This window comes from Desmodus rotundus, chromosome 9, assembly GCF_022682495.2.
Source record: "Desmodus rotundus isolate HL8 chromosome 9, HLdesRot8A.1, whole genome shotgun sequence".
Classification (NCBI taxonomy): Eukaryota; Metazoa; Chordata; class Mammalia; order Chiroptera; family Phyllostomidae; genus Desmodus; species Desmodus rotundus.
In genome coordinates, this window is record NC_071395.1 from 42,278,676 (window position 1) to 42,305,153 (window position 26,478).

Genomic DNA, 26,478 nt, shown 5'->3' on the forward strand with positions numbered 1-26,478 from the left:
CCTCCCTTCTTTCCTCCTTTCCTTCCTTTCTTCCTCCCTTCCCTCCTTCCCTTCCTTTCTTCCTCCCTCCCTCCCTCCCTTCTTTCCTCCTTTCCTTCCTTTCTTCCTCCCTTCCCTCCTTCCCTTCCTTTCTTCCTCCCTCCCTCCCTCCCTTCTTCTTTTGCAGGGAGGAGAAACAGCTGAACCCATGGCAGTATATATGTAAGGGGAGAGATGGAGCTGTGAGAACTGTGGAAGCTGGCACATGTGGCTTCATCATATGCCCTCTTTGCTGTTGCCTATGGTTGAAAATCTATAATTAAAAGCCCTTAAAAAGAGAGAGATGGCTGAAAACATTTTTTCAAGAGGAGCTGTTGCTACCTACAAGTCCCCATTCCATCCTCTTGGGACAGAGGCTAATCCAGAGCCCAGAGGTGGGGGGGACTTCACAGCTTTAGAAAAGTGTCCTTTATTAAGGCCACTAGGACTCAGCCTAGGAAAGCTGTGATCTGACTCCCAGGAAACCCAGAGGGCAAGAGGCAAGCAGTTCTGACGGTGGAGCCAGAGGGTCTGCATATTGGTACTCAGTCGACCGGAGACCTCCTGGGAGGGACAAGATGGTAGGACCAGGTCCCAGGGCCTGGAGAAGGAGCCACAACCCAGATCAAAGATGCCCGAACCCAGCGAAGAGGAACCCAGGAAAGAGCCCCTACTACTGTGTATCCACCAAATCGACCGGGGGCACCAGTTTAACACATGAGTGCATCATGGGGCGAACCCATTAGCCAAGGAGGAACCATCTTGTCCCCTCTCCCTTCCTCTCTGCATCTGGACAGGAGGGATCCAAAGGCTGGTGAAAGGGGTCAAGGCAAACAGGAAGAAGGTCAATGGCAAAGAAACCAAACCCTTCTTTCCCATCGAGGCCACCAGCCTGAAGATGACTGACCCAAGGCTCCCAACAGACACCAAGTCAAGTTTAGAAATTGGAATTGTAATGACCTGGGCCTGAGTCCTGGGCAGAATTCTCAGCGAGGGTAGGGCAAGATTCCACTAGAAAAAAAGCAAAGTTGTTCTGATGACTCCCAAACTTCATGAATTCTTGCTTTACACGCTAGGGCCACTGGGGGAGCTGTAGTGCCAGTATGAAGAAGATCTGTGGGAATCCAGAGGAGGAAGCTGTATTTCAGCGTGGAAGTGTAAGGTGGGATTCTCAGAACTGAGTCCTAAGGAAACACAGTAAATATTACCATCTTTTCTCACTCTGCACAGAGCTATGCCAAGCACTGCACACGAATCATCTGACTGAAATCTCGCATCTACCCTTTGAGGTATGTGTTATCCCAATTCCACAGCTGAGGCCACTAAGGTGCAACCAGGGAAAGTGGCTTGCTCAAGGTTACAGCTTGTGGCAGGCGCTCTCAGCACTCTGACTGACCACATCCCCTTCGCATTCGCTGTCCCAGGCAAACCCCAGCTTCCTATGCTGTAGGACCGTGCTGGGCTTGTCCACGGGGAAGGTCAGAAGGACTGGGGAATCATGATATACCACTTCCTACCCATTAGGGTGGCAATATTAATAATAATAAAACATAAAATAAGTATTGGCAAGGATGTGGGAAAATGGGAACCCTCGAACCCTTGTCGATTGTTGGTGGGAATGTAAAATGGCACAGCCACTGTGGCGAAGAGTCTGGCAGTCCCTCAAAAAGTTAAACATGGAATTACCATGTGTCCCAAAATTTCACTTCCAGGTATATACCCAAAAGGACTGAAAACATGTTCATACAAAAACTTGTACATGAGTGCTAAGTGCAGCATGATTCATGATGCCCAAAAGGTGTAAACAACCCAAATTTCTATTGACGAATGAATGGATGAACAAAATATGATAACTACAAGCAATTGAACACCACGCAACTATAAACAGGAATGAAGTATACCAGAAGAATTGAAAACAGGGACTCCAAAAGATACTTGTATTCCAGTGTTCATGGGAGCATTATTCACAATTAGCTGAAGGTGGAAAGAGCCTAAATGTCCATCTAGAGATGAATAGATATACAGATGTTATACTGAATGTATGTCCTCACAGTGGAATATTATGCACCCCCAAAAAGGAAAGAAAGACTGACACATGCTATGACATGGACGAATCTCTATTGTGAATATTCTGAACATCATGCCGAGTGAAAGAAGTCAGACACAAAAGGCTACATGTTGCCCTGACCGGTGTGGCTCCCTTGGCAGAGCACCATCCCACAAAGTGAAACCGCCGCCTCTTCCTGGTCAGGGCACGTGTATAGGTGGCGGGCTACTCCCCGGTTGGGGGTGTGCAAGGGGCAACTGATCAGTGTTTCTCTCACACATCGATGTTTCCCTCTATCCCTTCTCCTATCTCTAAAAATAAATAAAGTATTTTTTCTATCACATCAGAATCTCTGATTTTTTCTAAAGATTTTGTTTTTATTTTTAGAGAGAGGGGAAAGAAGGGAAAAAGAGAGGGAGAGAAAAATCGATGTGCAAGAGAAACATCAATTGATTACCTCTCTAATGTCCCCAACTGGGGACCTGGCCTGCAACCCAGGCATGTGCCCTGAGTGCGAATTGAACCAGTGACCTTTAGGTTCGCAGGCCAGCACTCAATCCACTGAGCCACACCAGCCAGGGCAAATGAATAAAATACATATTTTTTTAAAGACCTCATATTGTTTAATTGCATTTATATGAAATGACCAGAATATGTAAATCCATAGGGAAAGAAAGTACGTTAGTGGTTGCCAGGGCCTGGGGAGAGGGGGGATGGGGAGGTCCTAGGTTTCTTTTGGGGGTAATGAAAGTATCCTGGAATTAAATAATGGTGACAGTTGTACAAGATAGTGAATATACGAGAAAACCCTTAAAAGGTAAACATGTGAATTTTCTGTTACATGAATTTATCTCTCTCTCAGTTTCACATAGATATGAAACTGGTGCAGCCACTATGGAAAGCAGTGTGGATGTTCCTTAAAAAATTAGACACAGAACTACCATATGATCCAGCAATTCCACTTTTTGTGTATTTATCTGAAGGAAACAATATCACTACCTGGAAAAGATATCTTCATGATTATAGTAGCCAAGACATGGCTGAGTGTCCAGGGATGGATGAATGGGTAAAAAACAAAAAACACGTGGTTCATATATATAGACAATGAGATGGTATTCAGCCATAAAAAAGGGTAACTTGCTATTTATGACAACATGGATGGGCCTTGAAGAAATTACGCTAAGTGAAGTAAGTCAGACAAAGATAAGTATTGTATGATCTCACTTATATGTGGAATCTTAAGAAAAGAACTTATAAGGACAGAGCGCAGATTGGTGGTTGCTAGAGATGGGGGTGAGGGTTGGGGAATTGGGTGAAAGAGGTCTAAAGGTATAAACTTCCGGTTATAAGATAAATAAATGCTAGGGATATAATGCACAGCATGGTGACTTAAAAATTATATATATGAAGTATTGGGGAGTTGACATTTCTGGAGCAGCCTTTACCCAATGAGGCACAGGACTGGTGGAATCTACCCATCACCTAAAGTTCCCCAGTGAGAGGAACTCCAGTTGTCCCCAAAGGGGAAATCTCCTGATGCTCACCTTTGCTGTCTCCCTTCCCTGTTTCCCCATGCCCCAGGTGTTGCCTGGGGTGACCTCCCAGACCACCTGCATGCCAACCTTATGAGTGAACTGCTCTGGGAACCTCTTGTAAAAGTGGTGGAAAGGGAATTCTGGGTTGGAGGAACAGCATAAGCAGAATGCTCAGAGACAAGAGAAGTTAATTTATTCCACAAGATGGGTTCCCTGCCTTTCTGGAATTCACAGAAATGGAAGTCACGGGCAATCAAGTAAATCAAAGAATTTCAGCAAGTGAACGAGGTTTCAATAATGAACACATTAGGACAATGACAGAAGCGAACAGGGTGTGTGGCCCAGGGTGTAGGGACAGGCTATGTCAGGGATGAGAAAAGAACATTCCAGGCGGAGGAAACGAAAAGGTGGCCGTGCCAGAGCTCAGAGTGAGGGGAGAGCAAGCGTAATGCCATGGAGTTAGGCACAGATACTTCTGCCCTGGGCTAATTCCTTGGCCTGCCTGAGACTGCCTGACACCCTGGAGGAAGCCCTGCCTTTCCTGGCGACTATAGAAAAGGGCTGGGTACCATGTGCTTCCCTTTTCCATGAAAAAAAAAAAACCCCAAAAAACCCTAACCGATGTGCCTCAGTGGGTTGGGCATCGCCTTGCAAACTGAAGGGTCACCTGTTTGATTCCTGGTCAGGGCACGTGCCTGGGTTGTGGGTCAGTCCCCTGTTGGGGTGTATGTGAGAGGCAACCGATCGATGTTTCTCTCTCACATCAATGTTTCTCTCCCTCTCTTTCTCCCTCCCTTCCCCTGTGTCTGAGTAAAAAAATAAAATCCTTAAAAAAATAAAATTCAAATTTAAAAGCAAATACGCAAAGGGAGTGTAAGATGGGGAAGTACATTCTCCTTCTGCCAACCTGCCCCTCATTACCATCCCATCCTCACTCAGGAAACGGCCCTCCATCCTCCCTGAGTCTCAGAGAAGGACCCCAAAGAGTCATCCTTGACTCTGCTCTGCCCCATGTTCTAGCAAGTCCAGTTGGCTCTGCCACCAAAACAGATGCCAAATTCCACCAGGAGTGGCATTCTCCAATGCCACTGTCCAGTCTGGACACCATCATTACTTGCCCAAACTAGAGCAGTCACCTCCTCTCCTATCCGTCTCCCACCCTGTCCTCCCACCCCCTGGCTGGAGGTCCTGTAGTCTCAGGAGGGTGCCTGTAAATTCCTGAGTCAGAGCTGGCCTGTCCTTCCTCTGCTCAGAACCCACCACGGTCCCCATCTCACTGAGAGGAAAAGCCAAAGTCCCCCACCTCTCCCCAAGGGGACAAGCACCAGCCTGCTCTACCCAACCCTGTCCCTGCCCTCCTCTCCTGCAACTCCCCTCCATCCTCCCTGCTCAGCAGCCGCACTGGCCTCAGACTTCGTTAAGGCATTTCCTACAGTGTTCCCGGCCTGATATGCTACCTTCTTAATATCGTCACCGTTCCCTCCTCACCTCCCTCTGGTTTTTGCTCAAATGTTACCTCAGTCTTTCCCAGAATACTCTACTTCAAAGTGCATTAATCTTCCTATTTCCTCTCCCCTTCCCCGCTTTATTTTTCCTCCTTAGCACTAATAACCAGGTAACAATTCATCTATTTTACTTTTATGTCTCGTCTGTCGTCCCCACTAAGACCATCTCAGCACAATGGGAAAAATTTTGTCTGTCTTGAACGCTGTGCAGTGGTGTGAAGAGAGAAGAACCATGGTTTTCTGGCTGCAGTGGGTACCTGGGCCGCGCAGTGGAACTATTGACCCGCGTACTTTGATTCAAGGCCAAGGGTCCCGGTCACGGGAACCAGAACAAAAATCCGCCGGAAAATAACACCCCGTGTAGGATTTTCCCAGAGCCTCGGAGGGGCAGGGACGTCCCCAGTTCCTACTCTGCACCTCTGCCCAGGCCATTCTAGCGGGGGGGGGGGGGGCGGGGGGGATTTAGCACCCTCCACATGCCCCCGCCCCGCCCCAGGAAGAAAGATCCCCTTGGAAATTCCTTGGGAACCATGGGGCCGGGGGAGGGGCACGTTTCTGGAGGACGAGCGGTTCGTAGCCCCATCTCCCGGAGGAAGGGCGGGGGCTTCCCCAGGCCCTCTCCCTTCCCCTTCTGCTTGGTGAACCTCTGGCCCCTCAGAGGTCTCCATGGCGATGCAGCTTGCGTCCCACAACAGGAAGGCTTGGGCGGCGCGACTTGGCGCCTTCGGAGATCCGAGTCTGCAGCCTCCACGTGTGGATGACGAGTCCTGCGGTCACCCGCACGGGCTGTGACTTCGGGGATGCTGGACGTGGGGGCGGCCTGTAGACGCGGCGGGCGCAGGCCTTTGCAACGCTCGCGTCGCCGCATGGAACCAGCCCGGACAAAGCTCTGCACACGTTTAATGCTAGGGTCCGGGGTTCGAGTTCCAGAGTTCAAGTTTTGGCGTTCGAGTTTCGAGAGCCGCGAGTGCAGGCAAGCGTTTGAGCGTCCTCATCTCTCCGTCCCACTTCGGAGCCTAGGAGCTGCCTCAGTTTCCCTTAGACAAGGCCTCGAGCGCCTACCCCCCGCCCCCCAGGTGCGCTGCCTCCGTCCCGCCGCGGAGCCTGGGAACGGCATTGGGGAGCTCCGCGCCCTAGCACCACGCGGCTTCCTTCCCCTTTCTGGAAGCTGTAAAACGCCCCCGCGGCCACTACCGAAAGGGGAAGCGAGGTCTCTGGAGTTGGGGCGCCCATCGGTGGAGGGATGCGGATCTCGGGATGTGACGACGCCCGCAGGTTACGCGGACGGCGCCTGGAGGTGTCTGGGCTTGCTCCGGCTCTTCTTGGGAAATCTCGGTTCCCGCTGGGACGGAACATGCCCCTTGGGTGGGGGACACACTTGATGGAAGTTGCCCCGTGAGGATTCCCGGCCCCCACCTCAGCGAGGGATCATCCCCTTGGTTCAAGAGGCCTGCAGGCGCTGGGGAGTCAAATCCTCCCACAGCTCAGAGCCTCAGTTTACCCCTCTCTGGAATGGGCGCAATAACAGTCCCTCGTATTCTAGGGTAGTTGTCAGCACGGCGTAAACGCAGAGTAAAGATTAACCCCGCCCGAAAACCAGACCCCCGGGGCCCGGAGCAGCCCCCGAATCACTGCCACCACGGTGGCCTCATTGCTTCAGTTCGGAAATTCCGGCGATCCAGCGGCTAGCAGCTAGCGGCTGGCTAGCTAGGGGGCAAAACCAGGCTGGGGTGAGGCGCCACCCCAATCCGGAAATGCCAGAGCCCTCGTTCCGTGGGGGAAGGCGCGAGGTTTCCGGGAAGAGGGCACCGCCCCTCAGCCCCCGACGGACGGCTCTATAAAAGGACGCGTAAGCAGTCTTGGCGCCCAGTCCGCCCCGCGAACCGACCTCCTCACTTCCACGACTACTAGTTTCTCCCTGCCTAGGTCGCTACAGCTCCCATGGCCACCGGATCTCTGCTGCCAGCGCTCCTGGTCCTGATCGGGGCTCTGCTCCAAGGTGAGTCGAGGATGGGGGATGTCGTCGGGCCAGCGTCCTGGGCGCCGCGGCGGGCTGGGGACCAGGTCATTTGTATTTAGGTAGCTGTTTAGGGGAAGTTCAGGCTAGAGCCATCCATTGAAAGTCAACCGCCAGACCCGGGCAGGGTAGCTCAGTTGGTTAGAGCATCGTTCCAAATACGCGAAGGCTGCAGGTCCCATACCCGGTCAGGGCACATACAAGAATCAACCAATGAATGCATAAATATGTAGAACAACAAATCGATGTTTCTATCTCAATATCTCCCTCCCTCCTCTCTCTCTCTCTCTCTCTCTCTCTCTCTCTCTCTCTCTCTCATCAATAAATAATTTTTTTTTTTTTTTAAAAGAGCCCTGGTTGGTGTGACTCAGTAGATTGAGTGCTGGCCTATGAACCAAAGGGTCACTGGTTTGATTCCCGATCAGGGCACAGGGAACATGCCTGGGCTGCAGGCCAGGTCCCCAGTTGGGGATGCACGAGAGGCAGCCACACATTGACGTTTCTCTCCCTTTCTCCCTACTTTCCACTCTCTAAAAATTAAATAAATAAATAGAAAACATTTTTTTAAAAAGCCACCCTGTCAAGGGTTTGACTTTAGCTATAAAATGGAGGGCAGAATGTAATCGTGACCACCTTGCCTTGGTTGAGACCTGACCCAGCACAGCACCTAACCCCAGGAGGCAGTCAGGTGGTATGAGATGTGGTTACTCTCTGAGCAGCCTGGGGACCCCCCACACCCGAAGCACATTTTGTTTCTCCTTTACTGCCCTTGGGGAAGTCCAGACCTGCTTCTGCTCAGGGGAATTCCAGGCCTGACTTGCCCAAGGACCAGAGGCTGAGAAGTGAGATTCCCCAGCAGCCCTCCACCAGCTGCAGCCAGGAGGGGGAGAGAAGAGGGACAGAGAGTCTCAAAGGTGGTCAGGGTTGGGGAGCAGGGGAGTGGAAGATGAAGACCATGATTACCAGCTCTGCAAAACGTTCTCATGCAGACTGCAGTCCAGATTCTACCGCTTTCTGGCTGCGTAACTTCCCCTCTTCAGGCCTCACCATTTCCCTCTGTGAGATGAGAATGATCCCAGGACTACCCTCAGAGAACTGTTTTCACCCCACCCCAGATAAAGTGGGCCCAAAGCTGAGGGCAGGAATCTTTGGGGGTAGGGTAGGCCAGAAGGGCTCAGACAGGACAGGCATTTTTTAGCTTTGAAGGCACCAAGGTCCGAGGGAGCTAACAATCCTTTGCCTTACCCAGGGCTTCGTGCTCCTTGCCCTGCCCTAGGGGTTACTTTCATTATCAGGGTTGGGTGAACTATACTCACCCACCTCACAGATGTGGAAATTGAGGCCAAAGAGGAGAGACCACTTGTCAAAGGGAGTGAGGAACCAGCTTGATCAGAATCCCTCTATCCCCTGAGGACTGGTTCCCCCACCTGATCTTGTGGGAGTGAGAACACTGACGCCATGTTCCTCCTCTGCTGAAATCCTCCCATGGCTCCCCATTGCCCTCAGAATGAAAAACACATCCTTGGCAAGGCTTACATGTGCTGCCAGCGTGATCTCCCTGACCTCATTTCCCCCAGCCCTTCCCCTTGCTGACTTGGCTCCAGCTACCCTGTCCCGGAACCTTTGCACTTGGAACTCATTCCCCCTGTCTCTGGATGGCCCTTCTCATTATTTATATCTGCTCACACATCACCCTGTCATGAAGTCCCTGTCTGTTCTACCACCCAGTTTTGTTTTTGTGAGAGTTTTTCCTAGCATCAGTTATTAATTATCTTGTTTGCTCAAGAATTTTTCTCTCTCCCACACTAACAGCAGAGGCTGTGGCCCAGCACAGGCTGGGTACCCAGGAATGTTGATGACCCCAATTCTTAATGCCTTAAGCTCCTCTTCACACTTGTGTTCCAGCGGCTGGAAGTGCCAACACATCAGTACAACCCCAAAAAGCCATCATACCCCGAGGAGGCTCCGTGAACGTGACCTGCCTTGCCACCTGTGATCAAAATGCCACCTTGGGTCTTGAAACTCCGTTGACTAAGAGGCCAGTGAACAATGGGAGCAACTGGGTGACCTATGAACTTAGTGGCATACAAGAAGACAGCGCCCCAATATGCTTCTCCAACTGTGGTGCCAACCAGACCGGAGCTTCAATATCCCTTACTGTGTACTGTGAGTGGCTGGGCCCAGGGCTGAATGGCGCATGCTGGCTGGGGGGGCTGGGGCCGGGGAGGGTGTCACTGAAGGTCCGGTGGGCACATCTTCAGAAAGCCTGCTTGTCGTTTAAAACCCCTCCTTGAACTTCCTTGGGTGCAGTTAGAGTATCAACAAGGATTCAGCACATTAGAGAATACTGGCTCTCTAGGCCTCTGACAAAGGCCCTAGATCTGACTTTAAAAAAAAAAAAAAAGGTGCAAATTAAAATTAGCCCTGAGGTGGCTTTTTTCACACATTGACCACAATGATAAGAGCTATGCTGACAAGACTGCAGGGTAGCAGGCTGTCCTGGGACCTTGCTGACTGTGGGAGCATAAAGAAGTGCAACCCCAGGCAGGGAAGGGGGCCTCCGTTCTGCAAACAACACAGGCACGTGTCCTTTGACACAGATCCTGGGAATTGGGCTTACATGTGTCCCCCCACAACAGAACTGAGGGTGGGGTGGTATTATTCACTGCTGCATTATTTGATTCTTTTAAAGATTTTATTTATTTTTAGAGAGGGGGGAAGGGAGAGAGGGAAACATCAATGTGTGGTTGCCTCTCATGCGCCTCCTGTTGGGGACCTGTTCTGCAACCCAGGCATGTGCCCTGACTGGGAATCGAACTGGTGACCCTTTGGCTCGAAAGCCAGCTCTCAATCCACTGAGCCACACCAGGCAGGGCTCACTGCGCGTTATTTGAAAGGACAGAAGTTTGCAAGCTACTCAAATGTTGGGGTCTGGGAGATAAACTGTGGTTTGACTAAATAATGGAATAGTATGCAACTGTGTACAAGAATGAGGAAGCTCCTTATGTCCCAAAAGAGAATGCGCTCTAAGGATCTAAACAGGTCAAGTTCAAAAGAAGTAAGTTATGCCCAGAATGAGAGGCATGCCACCCTGGGTACTAGGGAGTGGCTGGAGTGGGGTGAAGGAGGCTGTGTTTACTGAGAGAAATGACCATATTAGTTGGGGGTGGGAGGCTCTAGGAAAGGGCGGGAGGTGAGTTTTTTCTCCTTGTGCCTTTTTTTTTTTTTTACCTTTGGGCATTTTGAACTGTGAGAATGAGTTACTATGACTGTAGGCAATAAATAAAATTCAAATCAGAACAAAACAAAAAGAAAGGAAGGAAGGAAGGAAGGAAGGATGGACACTGGCCAAGTGGCTTTAGGACTAGACAGCCTTGGGTTCCAGTCCCAACATGACCCTTACTAATTAGGTGACTGTAGGGGACATGGTTTCATGACCGACTTCCACATGAGACCTCCTGGGGTGGGTATAATGTCATAGTGAGGCATGAAGGACATTCCATCTTCATGGTGTCTGGGCAAAGAAGCCTTTGGGCAAATACTAGCTTTGCTTCTGATTTGGAGCATGTTTGAGCAGATGCTGGCCAGGTGAGGGAAGTCCCCAAACATCCCGGTGGCCTCTGAAAACCCCAGGGAAACTTCCTGGAAGGCCCTTCCACAGCTCGGCCCGACAGCTGAAAGCCCTGCATTTCAGGTGTGAGTCCTGGCTCTGCCACTTTCTCTGTGACTCTGGGCTCTGGATTTTGCCTTAGTTTTCACCTCTGTGAAATGGAACAGATAGCTGGCACACAGTGGCAGGGGTGTCATCGAGGAGACACTCTGGCTTGGTCCTGCCCTACCCTCAGCATAAAGTTGAGGGGCATCCCTGGGTGGCTAAGCTTTCTCTGGAAAGCTTAGAGTGGTAATTCCTACAGGAGGTGACCCCTAATTGGGCCTTGAAGAGTGCACTGGAGTTGGCATTCTGGGCAGAGAGAACAGCATGAGCGAAGGTTTGGAGGAGGAAATGTGCTGATCTATGGTTGGGAGGGCAGGAGGGGTGGGACATCAACAGACCATTGAGGCTGGAGCTGAGGTTGGCAGGTCCTCAAATGCCAGGCTGAGGAGTTGGGACCTTCTCCTCAGGACGATAGGGAGCCACACTTCAAAGGTCAGGGATCTAGATAGCAGAAGGCTGGGCTTATGGGAAGCCAGGGAACAGTTGGACGAGGGCCTGGTCCAGGCCACACGTCTCATGGGCAGCGGCTGTGTACAGGAAGGGAAGGGCAGATAAATATTTGAAGGGCAGAGTGACCAGGACTTGGCAAGGGACAGAGGTGAGGGGTCAAGGAGAGGTACAAGCAAGACAGACCTCTTCCTTCAGTCTGGCTTTCAGGGTGAAGAGCTGGGCTTGGAGATATGGGGGCTGAGGTTCAAGGGGGCCCCTGGCTCTGTGAGCTGGGGTTTGCTGCAGATGATTAAATGTCAAAGCTGGATGTTTGAGGGTTTTCTTAGCCTTTTTTTTTTTTAAGCTTTGAAGTGTGCATGCAATTCAGTGAATTTTAGTGTTTAGAGTTGTACAACCATCGCCACAACCTAATTTTAGAGTATTTTCATTGCCCTAAGAGGAAATCTTATGCCCATTTACAGTCACTCTCCTGACCTCTTACATGGATTAATTCTAATCCTATCTCCAATACCGTCACTTTGCAGCTCAGGAAACTGAGGCTCAGTGTCTGCAGCCCTGAGGGCTGGAACTATTCCAGAGGCAAAGTCCTTTACCCACAGTCCATAGCAAAGAAGCAGAAAAACTAGGAACCAAACCCAAGCCCCTGACATTTTAACAGCATTGCCAAGTGACATTTCAGGGCCTCTTGGGAAGGGAATAGTGACCCAGAGCCCTCAAGACTCCCTGGGGAGCCTGGGAGTGAGGTGGGGAGGGGGTGGGGGGTGGCTCAGTGCTAAGTCACAGCTCACCAGGGCTCTATTATAAAATTTCACTGGCTCAGAATTCTCTTATCTGGTTCAGACTAGATACCCTGGCCTGCAAAGACTGAGCCCACAGGCTGTGTTTTCAGGGGCTATTCAGAGTTGCATTTTGAGTGTCTGTGGGTTCTTAACATTTTTAACGTTTCGGGGGATCACACAGCACAGTGGGAACTCCTTTCTCTTAAAAGCAGACTCCTGAAAGGCCTCGAGTCAGTGTGTGTGGTTCAATCTTATTCTTTCTATAAATACAGAGTGCCTACTGTGTGCCAACAGCATGATGGGGACGAGGCAGACAAAAGTCCCTGCCTCCTGGACTGACATTCCACAGGGGGAAATCGAGGAGAAAGAAGTTCACTGAGTAGATGACCTTGTATGTCAGAGGGTGAGGAGTGCTATGGAGAAAAATGAGTCCAAGATAGGAGAACGGGGAGCAGGGATCTTTCTAAAACAATCTGTAGTGGACTGGGCAGCTGAAATTTACTGTATGCAATTTCACTGGACTCCTCGTGATAGACTCTGAGTTTCTTTTCCACTTTCCACTCTTAGATGCTACAGTAAATAAAGAATTGTTTTGCCCCTTCACAACCACTTCTCACCGGTTTCCCCTGAAGTTCTTAACATTCCTGTATGGCTTAGGTGGTTTGGGGTATGTTTGCCTGGGGGAGTGGTAAGGCTCCCCTGGCCCAGGTGTGGTGCCCTAGCGCTCCCTGCTGGCGAGTGTCTTGTCCAGCTCACAGGACACTCCTTCTTTCCTCTCCCCCAGGGTTCCCAGAATCTGTGGAGCTAGCACCCCTGCCCCAGTGGCAGCCTGTGGGTGAAAACTTCACCCTACACTGCAAGGTGAAGGGAGGTGAACCCTGGAACAGCCTCTCCGTGCTGCTGCTCCGAGGGAAGGAGGTGCTGGACCGGCAGCCTGTGGAGGGGCATCCCGCTGAGGTCACCACCACAGTGCTGGCACGCAGAGAGGACCATGGCGCCAATTTCTCTTGCCACACGGAACTGGACCTTCGGACCCAAAGCCTGGGACTGATCCAGAATAGCTCAGCCACCAGGCAGCTCCGAACCTTCGGTGAGGCATTGGGAAGTCTGCAAGAGGACAGGTTCAGGTGGTATTCCTGCTTGGGATGGGGGGTTCCTGGGAAGGAGGGGGCTCCTGGCTCTAAGGGTACCGAGAAGGTAGTGACCTAGATTGCAAAGGCTTCTGGGAAGACCATGTTCTTGGCCACTGGGGTGGGGTGTTGGGAATGGGGTGCCTGGGCCACAGGATCTTCTGAGAAGGTTGTGACCCAGGGTAAGGGATGCCAAGTGTCCTGGGTCAGAGATGACCAAGGTCACAGAGTCTCCTAGGAAGAGGAGTTCCAGGTGTTGGGATGAAAATGCTATAGGAAAGGGCTTCAGTCCCCCTCTGTTCACACCCATCCTCTCTGGTCAGTCCTGCCAGAGATCGGCCTACGCCTTGCTGCTCCCCGAATCATGGAAGTGGGCACACAGTTGCCCGTGAACTGCACCCTCGATGGGCTGTTCCCGGCCTCAGAGGCCCAGGTCTACTTGGCATTGAAGGACCAGAGGCTGGAACCCACAGTCAAGTACAGCAGTGACTCCCTCTGTGCCACTGCCTCGGTCAGGGTGAATGCAGGGGAGGAAGGCATCCAGCAGCTGAGGTGTACAGTGACGTTGGGAAACCAGAGTCGGAGGACTGGGGAGAAAGTGACCATCTACAGTAAGTAGAGACCAGGGTGGGGCTTCTGAGGGGTGGAGGCAGGACTAGGGGTGGGTCTCACTGTGTGCCCTGTCCTCCAGGCTTCCCAGCTCCCAACCTGACCCTGAGTGAGTCGGAGGTCCCGGAGGGGACTATGGTGACAGTGGAATGCAAGGCACATCCTGGAGCCGTGGTGACGCTGAATGGGGCCCCAGTTGGGACTCCAGGCTCAAGTGCCCGGTTCACGCTGAATGCCAGTGCGGAGGACAACGGGCGTAGCTTCTTATGCTCTGCTGTCCTGGAGGTGGACGGGATAAAGGTGTACAAGAACAAGACCCAGAATCTCGTTGTCCTGTGTGAGTGGGGCTGTGGGAAAATGACCCCTAACTGCCAAGGCCCAGCCCCTAAGACTTCATGAGCTCCTCTTCTCCAGGGCCTACCACACCCCCACCCTGGGTTCCCTATCTAAGTCCTCCAGTCCTACGTGGTGAGGGGTAGTCTGGTCCCTGACCTCCGTCCCTCATCTTGCTCCAGATGGCCCCCTGCTAAACAAAAGTGATTGCCCAGAAAACTGGACTTTGCAAGAAGGCTCCCAGCAGATCCTGAAGTGCCAAGCCAGGGGGAACCCCATCCCCCAGGTGAAGTGTCACCGGATAGGGGATGGGGCTTTGCTGCCCATTGGGGTCTTGAGGACTATCATGCAGAATATTTCGGGCACCTACAAGTGTCGGGCCACCGGCCATGGTGTGGTCACCCGTGAAGTGGTTGTGAAAGTGAACTGTGAGTGTTCCAGTGTTCAGGGCTGGGCTGAACAGGACAGGGGTGGTGAACCTGGCTCAGTCCTCATGTCGTCCTATTGTTCTCCCTACAGACTACCGCCAGAATAACCTGGTCATCATCATTTTGGTGGCAGCCGCTGCCCTCTCGTGCATTGTGGGCACAGCCGCTTACCTCTATAATCGCCAGCGGAAAATCCGGGAATACAAGCTACAGAAGGCCCAGGAAGCGTCTAACATAAAGCTGAACACGCCACCCTGAGCCTGTTCCTGGACAGGGCCTCCACCAGTAGCAGCGGCGCTACACTGAACAGTGGTGGACATATGCCATTCAGCTGCACCTACCTTCCTGGGATGCCAGAGCACAAGACAGAGGCCTCAGCCAGAGGACAGACAGCATTGAGGGTTGTGGCACCTGCACACTCAGGACTCACATCTGACTTGTAGCTACAGAACTGAGCCACGACTCCAGGGCAAGACTCGGGGCATGCCTGTCAGGGGTGTCGAAGGCTGACCAGGCCCGAGAGATGTGATAGAGACATATACCTCCAACATGGGCACAGCCATCTGGAAAGCACTGAAATTCACCCCCTGCTGCACGAACTAAGGCCCTACAGTTACAAGAGAGAAGTGGCCCTGCCCAGGCACTGGCAGCATCGAAACACAAATTCTCACACTTCCTCTGACAGAGGCCCCCCTGGCAATGCTGCCTACTGACTGGCCCCAGCTCTGGAAGATGATATATTTATTCGTTTGTTCTTTTACCAGATATTTATTGGTGCCTTTTATGTGGGGGTGGAATGGTAAACAAGACAAACAGAAGTTCCTGCCCTTGGGGAGCTTTCGGTCTAATCTCATTCAGGGTTGTCAGGTGCCGTTGTATCGACTCTGCACTGCACAAGAGCGCCTTGTAAAGCAATCAAGTTGGGTGGAATTTCCCACTCTATTGGCCAAACTGCTTTCCCCCAAAGGGGACTAGCAAACTGGCAAGGCTTAGCTGGCGACATGCCCAGGGACAACCCACGGGGCTCTTAATCCCCAGCACTGGTGCTAACCTCTCCACCCTCTCCACCTACATGCATCTCTGCAAGTGCTCACGCTCAGTGGCATGCCTCAATATGAGTGCCCACTCCCTGACAGCTAAACCATGGGGTCCTGCCCTGGCCAGGGCAGCTCTCAGTTGATTAGAGCGTCATCCTGATGTGCCAAGGTTGTAGGTTTGGTCCCTGGTCAGGACACATACTAGAATCAACCAGTGAATGCATAAATAAGTGGAACAACAAAATAATCACTCTCTCTATCCCCCTTCCTCTTTTTAAAATCAATAAAATGCAAAATAAACCATAGGTTCCCATGAAAGTATGTCCAACCCCTGTGCCTCCCACTTTGTCCTTCCTGTTTCCATCTCACTGGGATAATGTTAAGAACAGAACTCTGGCAGCTCCAAATCCCTGAGGGTCCTGCAGGCAGTGGGGAGGACTGACTCCCATCTAGGGAAGCCTCTCCCTTGTGCTAATAACGCTTTTTTCATCCGGCCCAGCCTTGTGTGAGTTGAGGGGAGGTGCCACTTTCAGTTGGAGCCCTTTCTAGCTTCTGTTCTACAGCCCTGTCCTATTTCCTCTCCCAAGAAAAGGCTGCTGTTCAAGGCCCAAACCTGAGGCCCTGATCCAAATTTGGGCTTATTAGGACCTTTTGAGACTCCAAGGAAAATTAAAGACCCCTCTCTGGGAAAAACGTGGGAACCTTTGGTTTGGAATCCCATTCTTGAGTGGAAGGAGGGGTATATATGACAGGTCTCCTGTCCCTCTAGGAGCCTCTGTCTCCCTGGGTGGGGCTGAGGAGGCAGGGTTTTCGGCTCCCTTATCTACAGAGCCAGCCTCCGCTCCCTGGCGCAGGGTCCCCCACTTCGCACTCCTTGCCATGGGGTTTCTGCTCCCCCTCTCGCTGCTGGTTTTGCTGGCAGCTACCTACTCGGAAGGTGGGAGCGCGCGGAGGCACCGAGCTGCACGGGCTCAAAGCCCGGTAAGAGGAAGCTCTCCCGCGCCCTCAGAGACCACAGCGCCATTCTGGGTGAGCATAAGCCCCAAGTTAGTGACCGTGGCGCCGGGGAGTTCAGTATGGCTCAACTGCAGCAGCAACTGCCCGCTGTTGGAGAGTCCCATCCTCCATACTGGACTGCGGCGCGGCCAGACGCTCAGCGGACCCAACTGGGTCTCGTTCCAGCTGCTGGATGTAAGGACCTGGAGCTCCGACGTGCACTGCTTCGTCACCTGCGCTGGAGTAACGCGAGGGGCCACGGCCAGGATCAACGCGTACAGTGAGGGATATGGGTTCGGGCCTTGCTGGGGACAAGGGAGAGGGGGACAGAGATGGGGCAGTTGACAGTCGCGCTAGGGGGCGCCCGCGGACCTTCTTCAACGATCCCCTCTTGCTTTAGAACGGCCGCACAGCGTGATCCTGGAGACTCCGGTCTTAGAGGGCAGTGAGCACACTTTGCGCTGCCACGTGACGCACGTGTTCCCCGTGGGCTTCCTGGTGGTGACTCTGCGCCGTGGCAGCCGGGTCATCTACTCGGAGAGCCTGGAGCGCTTCACAGGCCTAGATCTGGCCAACGTGACGCTGACATACGCGTTCCGGGCTAGGCCCAATGACCTCGGACAGCTCGTGACCTGCCACGCGCATCTCAATCTGGACGGCCTGGTGGTCCACAGCAGCTCAGCACCCATGGCGCTATCATTCTTGAGTGAGGCACCCTTGTAATCCTGGGTACTTGATGAGGGGTGGGGAAGGGTTTTGGCCCCAGGAGGGTGCCTTGGCAAAGCTTGAGCTCCACGTGGGTCGTCACGCCTGTAAGTGCTCCATTCTAATAATTCTCACCTCCTGCCCCCAGCTTGGAACCCCACGTCCAAAGCCTTGGCTTCCATTTGCATCGCAGCCCTTGCAGGGATTCTTCTCGCCGTGGGGGTGGCCTATCTGCGAAAGTACCTACTGATGCAGTCCCGGGCTTAGGGGAGGTGGTCCATGCCCGCTGAGCGGGAGAGCAAAAAGGAGTCTGAAGCAATTTGAAGACCTCGCCTAGATCAATAAAGCCTTCTTCAGCCAATCTGTCCTGCGGCCTGAAGGTCCCCCATTAGTGCACTGCCTCCTGGAAGTGGTCTTTTTAGGCCTTGTTACAATCACTTTCTCCATGTTCCTTGTCTCCCTGAAGGTACCTGAGGTTTTCTCATGTTGGGCCACCTGGCCTCCCCAATCCCTGCGCATTTCCAGCCCATGTAGTAAACACCTCTCCTGTGAACATTATCAGTGTGATGCACATGGGCAAAGCCTGGGCCCTGGGGGTGCTTGGGCTGTGGGCGGGCGTCCTCACCAGACGGTTTTTGCTGACTGGCTGAGCCGCTATCACGCAGCAGCTCTGATTGGATGTTACTTTTCCGTTCCCTTCCCCCTTTTCACTTTTAATCTTCCATTCTCCCGGAGGACAAGGGTGGATATAGAACTGATTCTTATAGTTCACTTGTTAGTGCTAGGAACAGGAGCTCAAAAGGGCAGGGTCACGTGGACAAATTGAGGGATAGGCAGAAAACGTACCCATGTGTTGACTGCGGGAAAGTAGCATTCAGGTGGCCCACAGGGGGTGGCACTGACTCGCTTTCTGACAACGTTCAGATAGTCACCAGGTCTGGTGGGCACTTGAGGACCCGGAGGCGGGGTCAAAAGTGTCACCATTGGTCTTTTAGTCTCGTGTGGACACAATCTGAGTCCGCACTGGATGCCTGGCAGGGCCCATGTGGTCCGGGGCCCTGCCCACAGCGCGGAAAGAGAATTCAGGGGCATTCTTCCGCAGCTCACGCTGGCACACGCTGAGTAGACACGTGCGGGCTGCAAGCTGGGTAAATACAGACCCCGAGCTCAGCCAACCCTAATTTAGACGCCCTAACGCTGCACGCAAGCACAAGTGTTCCTGACTCTCTGACTTTGGTCCCCGCCCCCTCTGTCGCGAGCGGGGGCGGAGCCAGAGGGGGACTAGGGGCCGTGCAGTAATCCTCAGCTCTCCCAGGTCTAAAAGGGAAGGGGGAGGCATCCCACACCCGCCCCTAGAACTGTGTCTAACCTATCCTTCTCTTCCCAAATCTCTCCTAGCCCACAAATCAATTCCAAGGGGCATTGGTGGGAAGGGCAAAATACGGGGGCGGAGCTCGGAGTCCAGCTATTTATCACAGCATCTAAACTGGGGGTGGAGTGGGAGTTTGAGAAGGACAACCCAGCAGCCGCCCAAGCCCCCACCCCCGACCTCCGCATCGCGACTGCCGAGGATGACGCGGGAGCTTGCGGCCGCCCCCAGAAGGCCCCGGGCGATGGGGCCGGCTTCCACACAGACCCCGGGGGTCGCTAGCTCCAGCTAGCACGCCTTCACCAAGGCGGGAGCCTGGCACACGCTCTCCCTCCCGCCTCCCTGTCGCCTCTGCCGCCTCCCCCTCCTTGGAAACCAAGTTACCAACGTTAAACCAATCCCAGAGCACAATTCTGCCTCCTCCACACCCCACCCGCCGCGCCGTCCTCGAGCTCAGCTCAGTGCTCAAGCTCGCCTCTCCTCCCGTACTTTCCCCGTGGCGGCGATGCCAGGGCCCTCGCCAGGGTTGTGCTGGGTGCTGCTCATCCTCTTGGCTGCCTTCGTCCTGGGGCTCATCGACCTCTCAGGTAAGAGCCTGTCCCGGCTCCAGGTAGACAGGGGTGGGCGGAGTTCCTGACCTGGCCACATGCCCCTCCCTGCTCCACCCTCGCCTTGCTCCCACGCTTCCGTCCCCACCTTGAGACCTGGGCTTTCTACTCTTCTTCAACATACACTGGAGACCCAGCTTCCCGACTCCTCGCTCGCCCAGATCTCTACCGTACCCTCTTCGAGGTCCTGGGTTCTCTTCTGCATCCAACCTTGAGCCCGGAGACCCCATGTCGCCATTGTCCCTTCCCGGGGTACCTCGTCACGCTTTGCTGTGCACCTTGGTACACGGATTGGCATCTTACCCACTTGTGGTCCGCAAAGACCCGTCCTCCCCAATTGCAGTGACTCAGCGGCACTGATCCCTCCCCACCCGGAGCCCTGGCAACCGAATTCTTCGATGTTCCTGTGGTTCCTGCCATTAGCCTAGTCCCGCGCCCTCTTTCATGTTCTTCACCTGGGTTTGGAATCCTCCTTTATTCTTGGTTCCCTCTCATCTCTCCTTTGCCCTCATCTCAACCTTAGTCTCCCCTCCTCCAGATAACCCAGAGAACCAGTTCGCTCCCATTCCCCCACCTGGGGTGCCCTCCTGCCAGCCATCGCTTGCTGTGTGTGGAAGACCCCATCTTTCCTCTCACCATCCTTCATCCCCTCCATGCTTTCCCATCACCCCATTAGCACCTTGGAGACCAAAGCTGTCCGCTGACATGTCCCAGAGACACCCTCGAGGTTGGTACCTTGGGAGCGCACCTCCAAATTTGAGGCCTGAGAGGGACGCGGGACTCCTGAGTTCTTTCTGTCCTCTTCTCTTTCCCCGGGAATTCCTGACTCAGCATAGGGGCGTTAACATGCCAGGGAGGTTGCTCCCCATGCTGAGCCCGCATTTCTCTGGGCAGTGGTCGCTCAGGAGCCTTTCTGGGCGGACCTGCAGCCCCGCGTGGCCCTCGTGGAGCGCGGGGGATCGCTGTGGCTGAATTGCAGCACCAACTGCCCACGACCTGAGCGCGGCGGCCTGGAGACCTCGCTGCGCCGGAATGGGACTCAGAGGGGTTTACGCTGGCTGGCGCGGCAGCTGGTGGACATTCGAGAGCCGGAGACCCAGCCGGTCTGCTTCTTCCGCTGCGCGCGGCGCACACTGCAGGCGCGGGGGCTCATTCGTACTTTTCGTGAGTTCTCAGTAGCCACGATCTTACCCCACTGCTCTGCCTTCCAGGCCCCGCCCCCTGGGTCACGAGGCCCTCCCCTTCAGGCTCCATCCTCTGGATCCCCAAGCCCTCCCCTCTTGGCCCCTGGGTACCAGTACACCTACAGCTGAGACCCGCGTTTCCAAGAGCCTTGGTTCCTCCCTTGCAGAGCGGCCTGATCGAGTAGAGCTGGTGCCGCTGCCTGCCTGGCAGCCTGTGGGCGAGAACTTCACCCTGAGCTGTCGGGTCCCTGGCGCTGGGCCTCGTGGGAGCCTCACAATGACTCTTCTGCGGGGCACCCAGGAGCTGATCCGTCGCAGCTTCTCCGGGGAGCCACCCCGAGCGCGGGGCGCGGTGCTAACGGCCACAGTACTGGCGCGGAGGGAGGACCATAGAGCCAATTTTTCGTGCCACGCGGAGCTGGACCTGCGGCCCCACGGCCTGGGGCTGTTTGAAAACAGCTCGGCTCCCAGAATGCTCCGAACCTTCGGTGAGTGAGTGTGGGGAGAAGGGGATGCAGAAGGGTCGGTCCGATGCTTAAGAAGTTTGGAGGTAGAGAAATGTGAATTCTAATCCTCACGCCAACACTCACCAGCTGAAAGCTATTTTCCTCTTTGTGTCTCGAGGATAGCAGGATAAGATAGTGCTTGTAAAGCACTTAGTACATACATATCGAGTGTTGAGTAGTTAAGTTCAAGCTCTCTTCTTCGACTCTCAGCACTGCCTCCGGAATCCCCACGCCTCGCTGTCCCCCGGCTCTTGGAAGTGGGCTCGGAAAGACCTGTGAGCTGCGCCCTGGATGGGCTGTTTCCAGCCTCGGAGGCCCAGGTCTACCTGGCGCTGGGGGACCAGAGATTGAGTCCTGATATCACCCTGGAGGGGAACGTGCTCAGGGCCGCTGCCACAGCCACAGCTAGCGCAGAACAGGAAGGCACCAGGCAGCTGGTCTGCAACGTGACCCTGGGGGGCGAGAGCCGTGAGACCCGGGAGAACGTGACTGTCTACAGTAAGGGGAGTGAAGCCCGACCTCTATGGTTTGGGGGTGGAGCCAGTGGAACGTGAAGGCGGGACAAAGAGTGGGTGGGGCTGAGAGTACCGAAGGGACGGTGCAGATGGAGGACTGACTGAGTAGTGAGAGAGGTGGAGTCTGAGCCTCCCTAACGGGAATACGGCTTGACCACCTCAAAGGGGTGGGGTGAGAAGGGGCGGAGCCTGAGCAGTTCGAGAGGCGGGGCACGGTATCCACAAAGATTTCCGGCAGTTAGGGGGTGTGATCAATCGACTCCGGGCAAATGCTCTGTCCCCAGGCTTCTCCGCGCCTCTCCTGACCCTGAGCGAGTCCAGCGTCCCGGAGGGGAAGATGGTGACAGTAACCTGCGCAGCTGGGGCCAGAGCTTTGGTTACTCTGGACGGAGTTCCAGCTGCAGTCCCGGGACAGCCTGCCCAGCTCGAGCTAAACGCCACCGTGAACGACGACAGACGTAGCTTCTTCTGCAACGCGACCCTCGAGGTGGACGGGGAGATCCTGAGCAAGAACGAGAGCACCGAACTGCGAGTCCTATGTGAGTTGAGCTCTCGCCTTCTTCCTCAAGATCTCCAAAGATCTGACCAGTTTCTGGCCGTGTCGTGGAAGTGGAACCTTTCTCATGGTCCACGTGTAGACTCTCTATCCCACACCCCTGCCCGCAGACGCTCCCCGGCTGGACGATTCGGACTGTCCCAGGAGCTGGACGTGGCCGGAGGGCCCAGAGCAGGAGCTGCGTTGCGAGGCCCGCGGAAATCCAGCGCCTTCTGTGCACTGCGCTCGGCCCTATGGCGGGGTAGTGCTGGCGCTAGGCCTGCTGGGTCCTGTCACTCGCACGCTTGCTGGCACCTACCGCTGCACCGCGGCCAATATCCAGGGCAAGGCGGTCAAGGAGGTGACACTGACAGTGGAGTGTGAGTGGGGTGCACAGGTGCATCTCTATCAGCTTCTCAGTGTCCAGAGGTGGCTACCTTCCAGGGAAGGGCAGGAGCAGGGTCTGAGGGATGCCTTCAGGTAGGATTTTGGGAAAGGAAATAGACTGATGTTCCAGATTAGGGGAAGACCTTGGAGGGAAAAGGGAAGGCCTGTCTATAGGGGTGTGTGAGCGTTCAGTCTTGGAAAGGTGTGTGCTCCAAGCCATCTAGCAAATTTTTAAGCCAAAGACTGGGGGAGGGTCCTGTGGGCACTTTGCAGGAATCAGAACAAGGTGCCCCTCGTAGTTCCTGAGGCCCCAAAACAGCACATGGCTTGATGGCATGAAACCCCTTTGGTTCAGATTCCCTTTGCAGAGCATAGCCTGCCCAGCCCTACGTGGCCACCTTGGAACAGAAACGAGGGTCTAGGGACATTAGGATGATCCTCAAACCCAACAACACTCCCCTTTCCAGATGCACCAGCCCTGGACAGCGTGGGCTGCCCAGAACGTATCACATGGCTGGAAGGAACAGAGGCCTCGCTGACCTGTGTGGCACACGGGGTGCCACCACCCAATGTGAGCTGTGTGCGCTCTGGGGAGGCCGAAGTTATTGAGGGCCTGCTGCTTGTGGCCCGGGAGCACGCAGGCACCTACCGCTGTGAAGCCACCAATGTTCGAGGCTCTGTGGCCAAAAATGTGGCTATCACAGTGGAATGTGAGTGAAGGCAGCAAGGGGCAAGTTAGGGTATGTCTGGGTAACCCTGGCCTGACTTTCAGTCCCCACGGGACCCTCTGCTCCCCAGATGGTCCCAGTTTTGTGGAGCTGAGCTGCCCCAGCAATTGGACATGGGTGGAAGGATCTGGACGGCTCTTTTCTTGTGAGGTTGATGGGAAGCCACAGCCAAGAGTGGAGTGCATTGGCTCCAAGGGCACCAGTGAAGGGGTGCTGCTGCCTCTGGCACCTCCAGACCCTAGTGTCAGAGCCCCCAGCATCCCTAGTGAAATTGCCGCTGGTATCTACACCTGCAACGCCACCAACCGGCACGGCTCCATGGTCAAGATGGTGGCTGTGACTGTGGAGTGTGAGCTGGGCAGCCCAGGCGGGCGGGAGTAGGGGGTGCCCCCATCTGGCTCCCCCCTGACACCCGCCCCCCGTCCATGGCTACTTTGCAGCACCTCCGAAAATGAATGAGTCCACCTGTCCGAGTCACCAGACATGGCTGGAAGGGGCTGAGGCTGCTGTGCTGGCCTGTGCCGCCCTAGGTCGCCCTTCCCCACAAGTGAGCTGCTCCCGGGAGGGTGCCCCCTGGCCTCAGCGGCTGCACGTGTCCCGACAGGATGCGGGCACCTACCTCTGCTTGGCCACCAACCCGCATGGCACGGAGGCTCGGACCATTACCGTGGGTGTGGAATGTGAGTGGGGGCAGACAGAGGGTCCTCTGTCCCCAGAGCAGGGACTCTCAGTGGTGGGACTGCACAGGGGAGTTCAAGGGCACCTCCCCCAGTCCCATTCTCAAGCACAAGGGGTTTGGCCTAAACCTGAGGGTAACAAAAACTCTGGGGAACAGGAACCCAGCCCCCTTCGTCATGGGTCAGAAGGGCACTGGCTCAGGTCCCCATCTCCTCCCATTCAGTGAAGAAGGGCACGGGATTTTAGTACCTACTACAGTCAGATTGTAGGGGAAGGGGGCTCTAATGTGAGGCAAGATCCCTCGCCTGCGCATCCAAGCAGAGGTGGTCTCAGATTGTGGTGAGCCTCAGGGCCAGCACTGACAATCTCCTGTCCCTGCAGACCGGCCAGTGGTGGCCGAGCTGGCTGCCTCACCTCCAGGAGGTGTGTGGCCAGGCGGGAACTTCACGTTGACCTGCCGCGCTGAGGCCTGGCCCCCTGCCCAGATCAGCTGGCGTGCACCCCCAGGGGCACTCAACATAGGCCTGTCAAGCAACAACAGCACGCTGAGCGTGGCAGGCGCTCTAGGTAGCCACGGAGGAGAGTACGAGTGCGCAGCCACCAATGCGCATGGTCGCCACGTGCGGCGCATCACCGTGCGTGTGGCTGGTAAGTGGCACCTGGGGTGTGGCCTGCGCCTTGGGACACCTGACCTTGCCCTTGCCCCGCTCTCAGACCCCACAGAAGAGAATGAAGGATGCCAGGGTAGAAGTCAGGGGTGTCCTGACGTGTGGGGCTTTGATGGCTGGCTTGGAGTGGGGGGTGGAAGGAGAGGGAGCTGAATGAACTTCAAGGGAAGGAACACTCCAGGGCTGTGACTGCCGTGGGGGGTGACTTGTTAACTTGCAGGGAGGGTTTCTGCCTCTTGGAGATTTGGTCTAATTCATCCTCCACTGTGTCAGTGTGGAGAGGGACCAAGGGCAGAGAACAGGGGTGGGGGCGCCCTTAACCAGACCCCTTTTCCCACTTCCTGTCACTCTGAAGCTTGGTTCTTTCTGAGGTAGAGGAATGATAAGGTCGCCCCACACGCCCACATCCCTTGAGGGGTGAGGAGACTTGACCTGTGGGTATCTCTGTTCAGCCAGGGGCTTATATCCCTATGTGCTGGGGCGGCATGTAACATGGGTCATGAGTCACATCAGCACTGGGGATGGCTGGGGCTTGGCATCTCACCAGGGTTGGGGGGACCCCAAGCTCGTCCACCCTCTTTGAGGGGTTCTACCCCGCAGGTCCATGGCTGTGGGTCGCCGTGGGAGGTGCGGTGGGGGGCGCAGCGTTGCTGGCCGCAGGGGCCGGCCTGGCCTTCTATGTGCAGTCCACCGCCTGCAAGAAGGGCGAGTATAACGTGCAGGAAGCCGAGAGCTCGGGTGAGGCTGTCTGTCTCAATGGTGCGGGCGGCGGCACAGGCGGGGGCACCAGCACCCGAGGTGGAACAGAACCTGAGGGCACTGCAGAGGCGCCGGTGGGGGGTGAGGTCTTCGCCATCCAGCTGACATCAGCGTGAGCCCGCTGCCCTCTCCCCGCAGGCCGGGGGACACCCCCTAGACACATATGAGGGGCTTATTTTTGTTCTATTTATTCATTCCTTTATTTATGTATTCAACTCCAGGGCATCATCCCCATTTTATAACCCCCCCAATAAAATTTTTATAAAGGACTTCGGGTCTGTGTCTGTCTCTGCAATGTTGAAGCAGCCCAGCATTCAAATCCCCACCCCATGGATTATTCATTCAAAAAACTGTTTTTGTTTTTGAGGGCCTACTGTGTGTTGGGAACAGTCTAAGACATCTTTGCATGGTGTGACCTGGAGCTTCTTTCCCTTCCCCGTTTCTTGCACTCACTGGACCCTTGGGCCAGGGTGGGGACCATGTTCCTTCCTCCCTCTCCTTGCTGCTTATCTCTTAGGCCCAGCACTGCCCTCTCATCTAGCTAACTCTTGGGGGTAGAAGCTAGGTGCTTCCCCAGGCCTGGTTCCCGACAGAGCTGAGGCTGCCAGGATGTAGGGAGCCCCCCTCCCAGGGATCTGGGCATCCTGCCCTGAGGCCTCACCCAGATGGTAGAGGAAGGCAGTGGCTGCAGCTATGGGTGTCAGCCACCAGGACGTCCCTGCCCCACTCTCAATGCTTCCTTTATTCAGTGCCTCAGTTTACCCCCAACCTGGCTTTGGATTCAGTCCATCGTGACCCAGAACAGACACATGGGGTATCAGCTGCAGCCCCCACTGCACACCACTACCCCCCTCACTCCCTACGGCAGAAGGAGAGAACAGCTGTGTTCCTCTCCCCAGCCCCACCCCACCCCCTCAGTCTCCTCCTCCCTCCAAAACAGGAACAGAGCTGCAGATCCAGGAAGCAGGGCTGGATAGCTCCAGCTCCAGCTCCATCAGCTGCCCTTGCAAACATTTCGTGAACAAAGGTGAGAACAGGAGATGGGGGCACTAGAGGCCAAGCCAGTGCTGGGTGCCAAGCAGAGAAGGCAACAAGGTGCAAGAGTGGTGCAGCCCCTGCTGACCGACCCCCCTCAGCCACCTCTCTCCGCTCCCACCCACGTCCTCTAGGTTCCTTGAACCCCCCGAAGTCCTGCCTGCTACAGGGACTTTGCTTTTGCCATTCTATCTGCCTGGAG

At 54.7% G+C, this 26,478-nt stretch overlaps 3 protein-coding genes across 7 annotated transcripts; all 3 read left to right on the top strand.

Moving 5' to 3' along the window:
- Window positions 1–6,910: 6,910 nt before the first annotated feature.
- On the top strand, window positions 6,911–15,326 carry ICAM1 (intercellular adhesion molecule 1). 2 transcript variants are annotated; one of them, XM_045192547.3, is made up of 7 exons: window positions 6,911–7,104; window positions 9,028–9,288; window positions 12,851–13,156; window positions 13,520–13,807; window positions 13,888–14,142; window positions 14,321–14,566; window positions 14,658–15,326. In XM_045192547.3, exons 1-7 carry the CDS (start codon window positions 7,047–7,049, stop codon window positions 14,822–14,824), a joined length of 1,581 nt encoding a protein of 526 aa, XP_045048482.2. In that variant the 5' UTR covers window positions 6,911–7,046; the 3' UTR covers window positions 14,825–15,326. The 2 variants fall into 2 exon arrangements, with proteins under 2 accessions (XP_045048482.2, XP_045048483.2); XM_045192548.3 differs by lacking the exon at window positions 14,321–14,566.
- Window positions 15,327–15,468: 142 nt separating this feature from the next.
- Window positions 15,469–17,933, top strand: ICAM4 (intercellular adhesion molecule 4 (Landsteiner-Wiener blood group)). 3 transcript variants are annotated; one of them, XM_045192550.3, is made up of 4 exons: window positions 15,469–16,584; window positions 16,786–16,879; window positions 17,000–17,305; window positions 17,453–17,933. In XM_045192550.3, the coding sequence occupies exons 1-4, from the start codon at window positions 16,483–16,485 to the stop codon at window positions 17,569–17,571; spliced, it is 621 nt and encodes a 206-aa protein (XP_045048485.2). In that variant the 5' UTR covers window positions 15,469–16,482; the 3' UTR covers window positions 17,572–17,933. The 3 variants fall into 3 exon arrangements, with proteins under 3 accessions (XP_045048485.2, XP_045048484.2, XP_024412553.3); XM_045192549.3 differs by having other exon boundaries at window positions 15,469–16,632; window positions 17,453–17,932; XM_024556785.4 differs by having other exon boundaries at window positions 15,469–16,879; window positions 17,453–17,929.
- A 295-nt stretch (window positions 17,934–18,228) lies between these two features.
- ICAM5 (intercellular adhesion molecule 5) lies at window positions 18,229–25,494 on the top strand. Of its 2 annotated transcripts, XM_053911506.2 has the most exons (11): window positions 18,229–19,260; window positions 20,176–20,445; window positions 20,633–20,953; window positions 21,182–21,469; window positions 21,771–22,025; window positions 22,153–22,401; window positions 22,876–23,118; window positions 23,207–23,485; window positions 23,577–23,816; window positions 24,196–24,462; window positions 25,083–25,494. In XM_053911506.2, the coding sequence occupies exons 1-11, from the start codon at window positions 19,179–19,181 to the stop codon at window positions 25,355–25,357; spliced, it is 2,769 nt and encodes a 922-aa protein (XP_053767481.1). In that variant the 5' UTR covers window positions 18,229–19,178; the 3' UTR covers window positions 25,358–25,494. The 2 variants fall into 2 exon arrangements, with proteins under 2 accessions (XP_053767481.1, XP_053767482.1); XM_053911507.1 differs by lacking the exons at window positions 18,229–19,260; window positions 21,182–21,469 and adding an exon at window positions 19,667–20,008.
- Window positions 25,495–26,478: the final 984 nt, after the last annotated feature.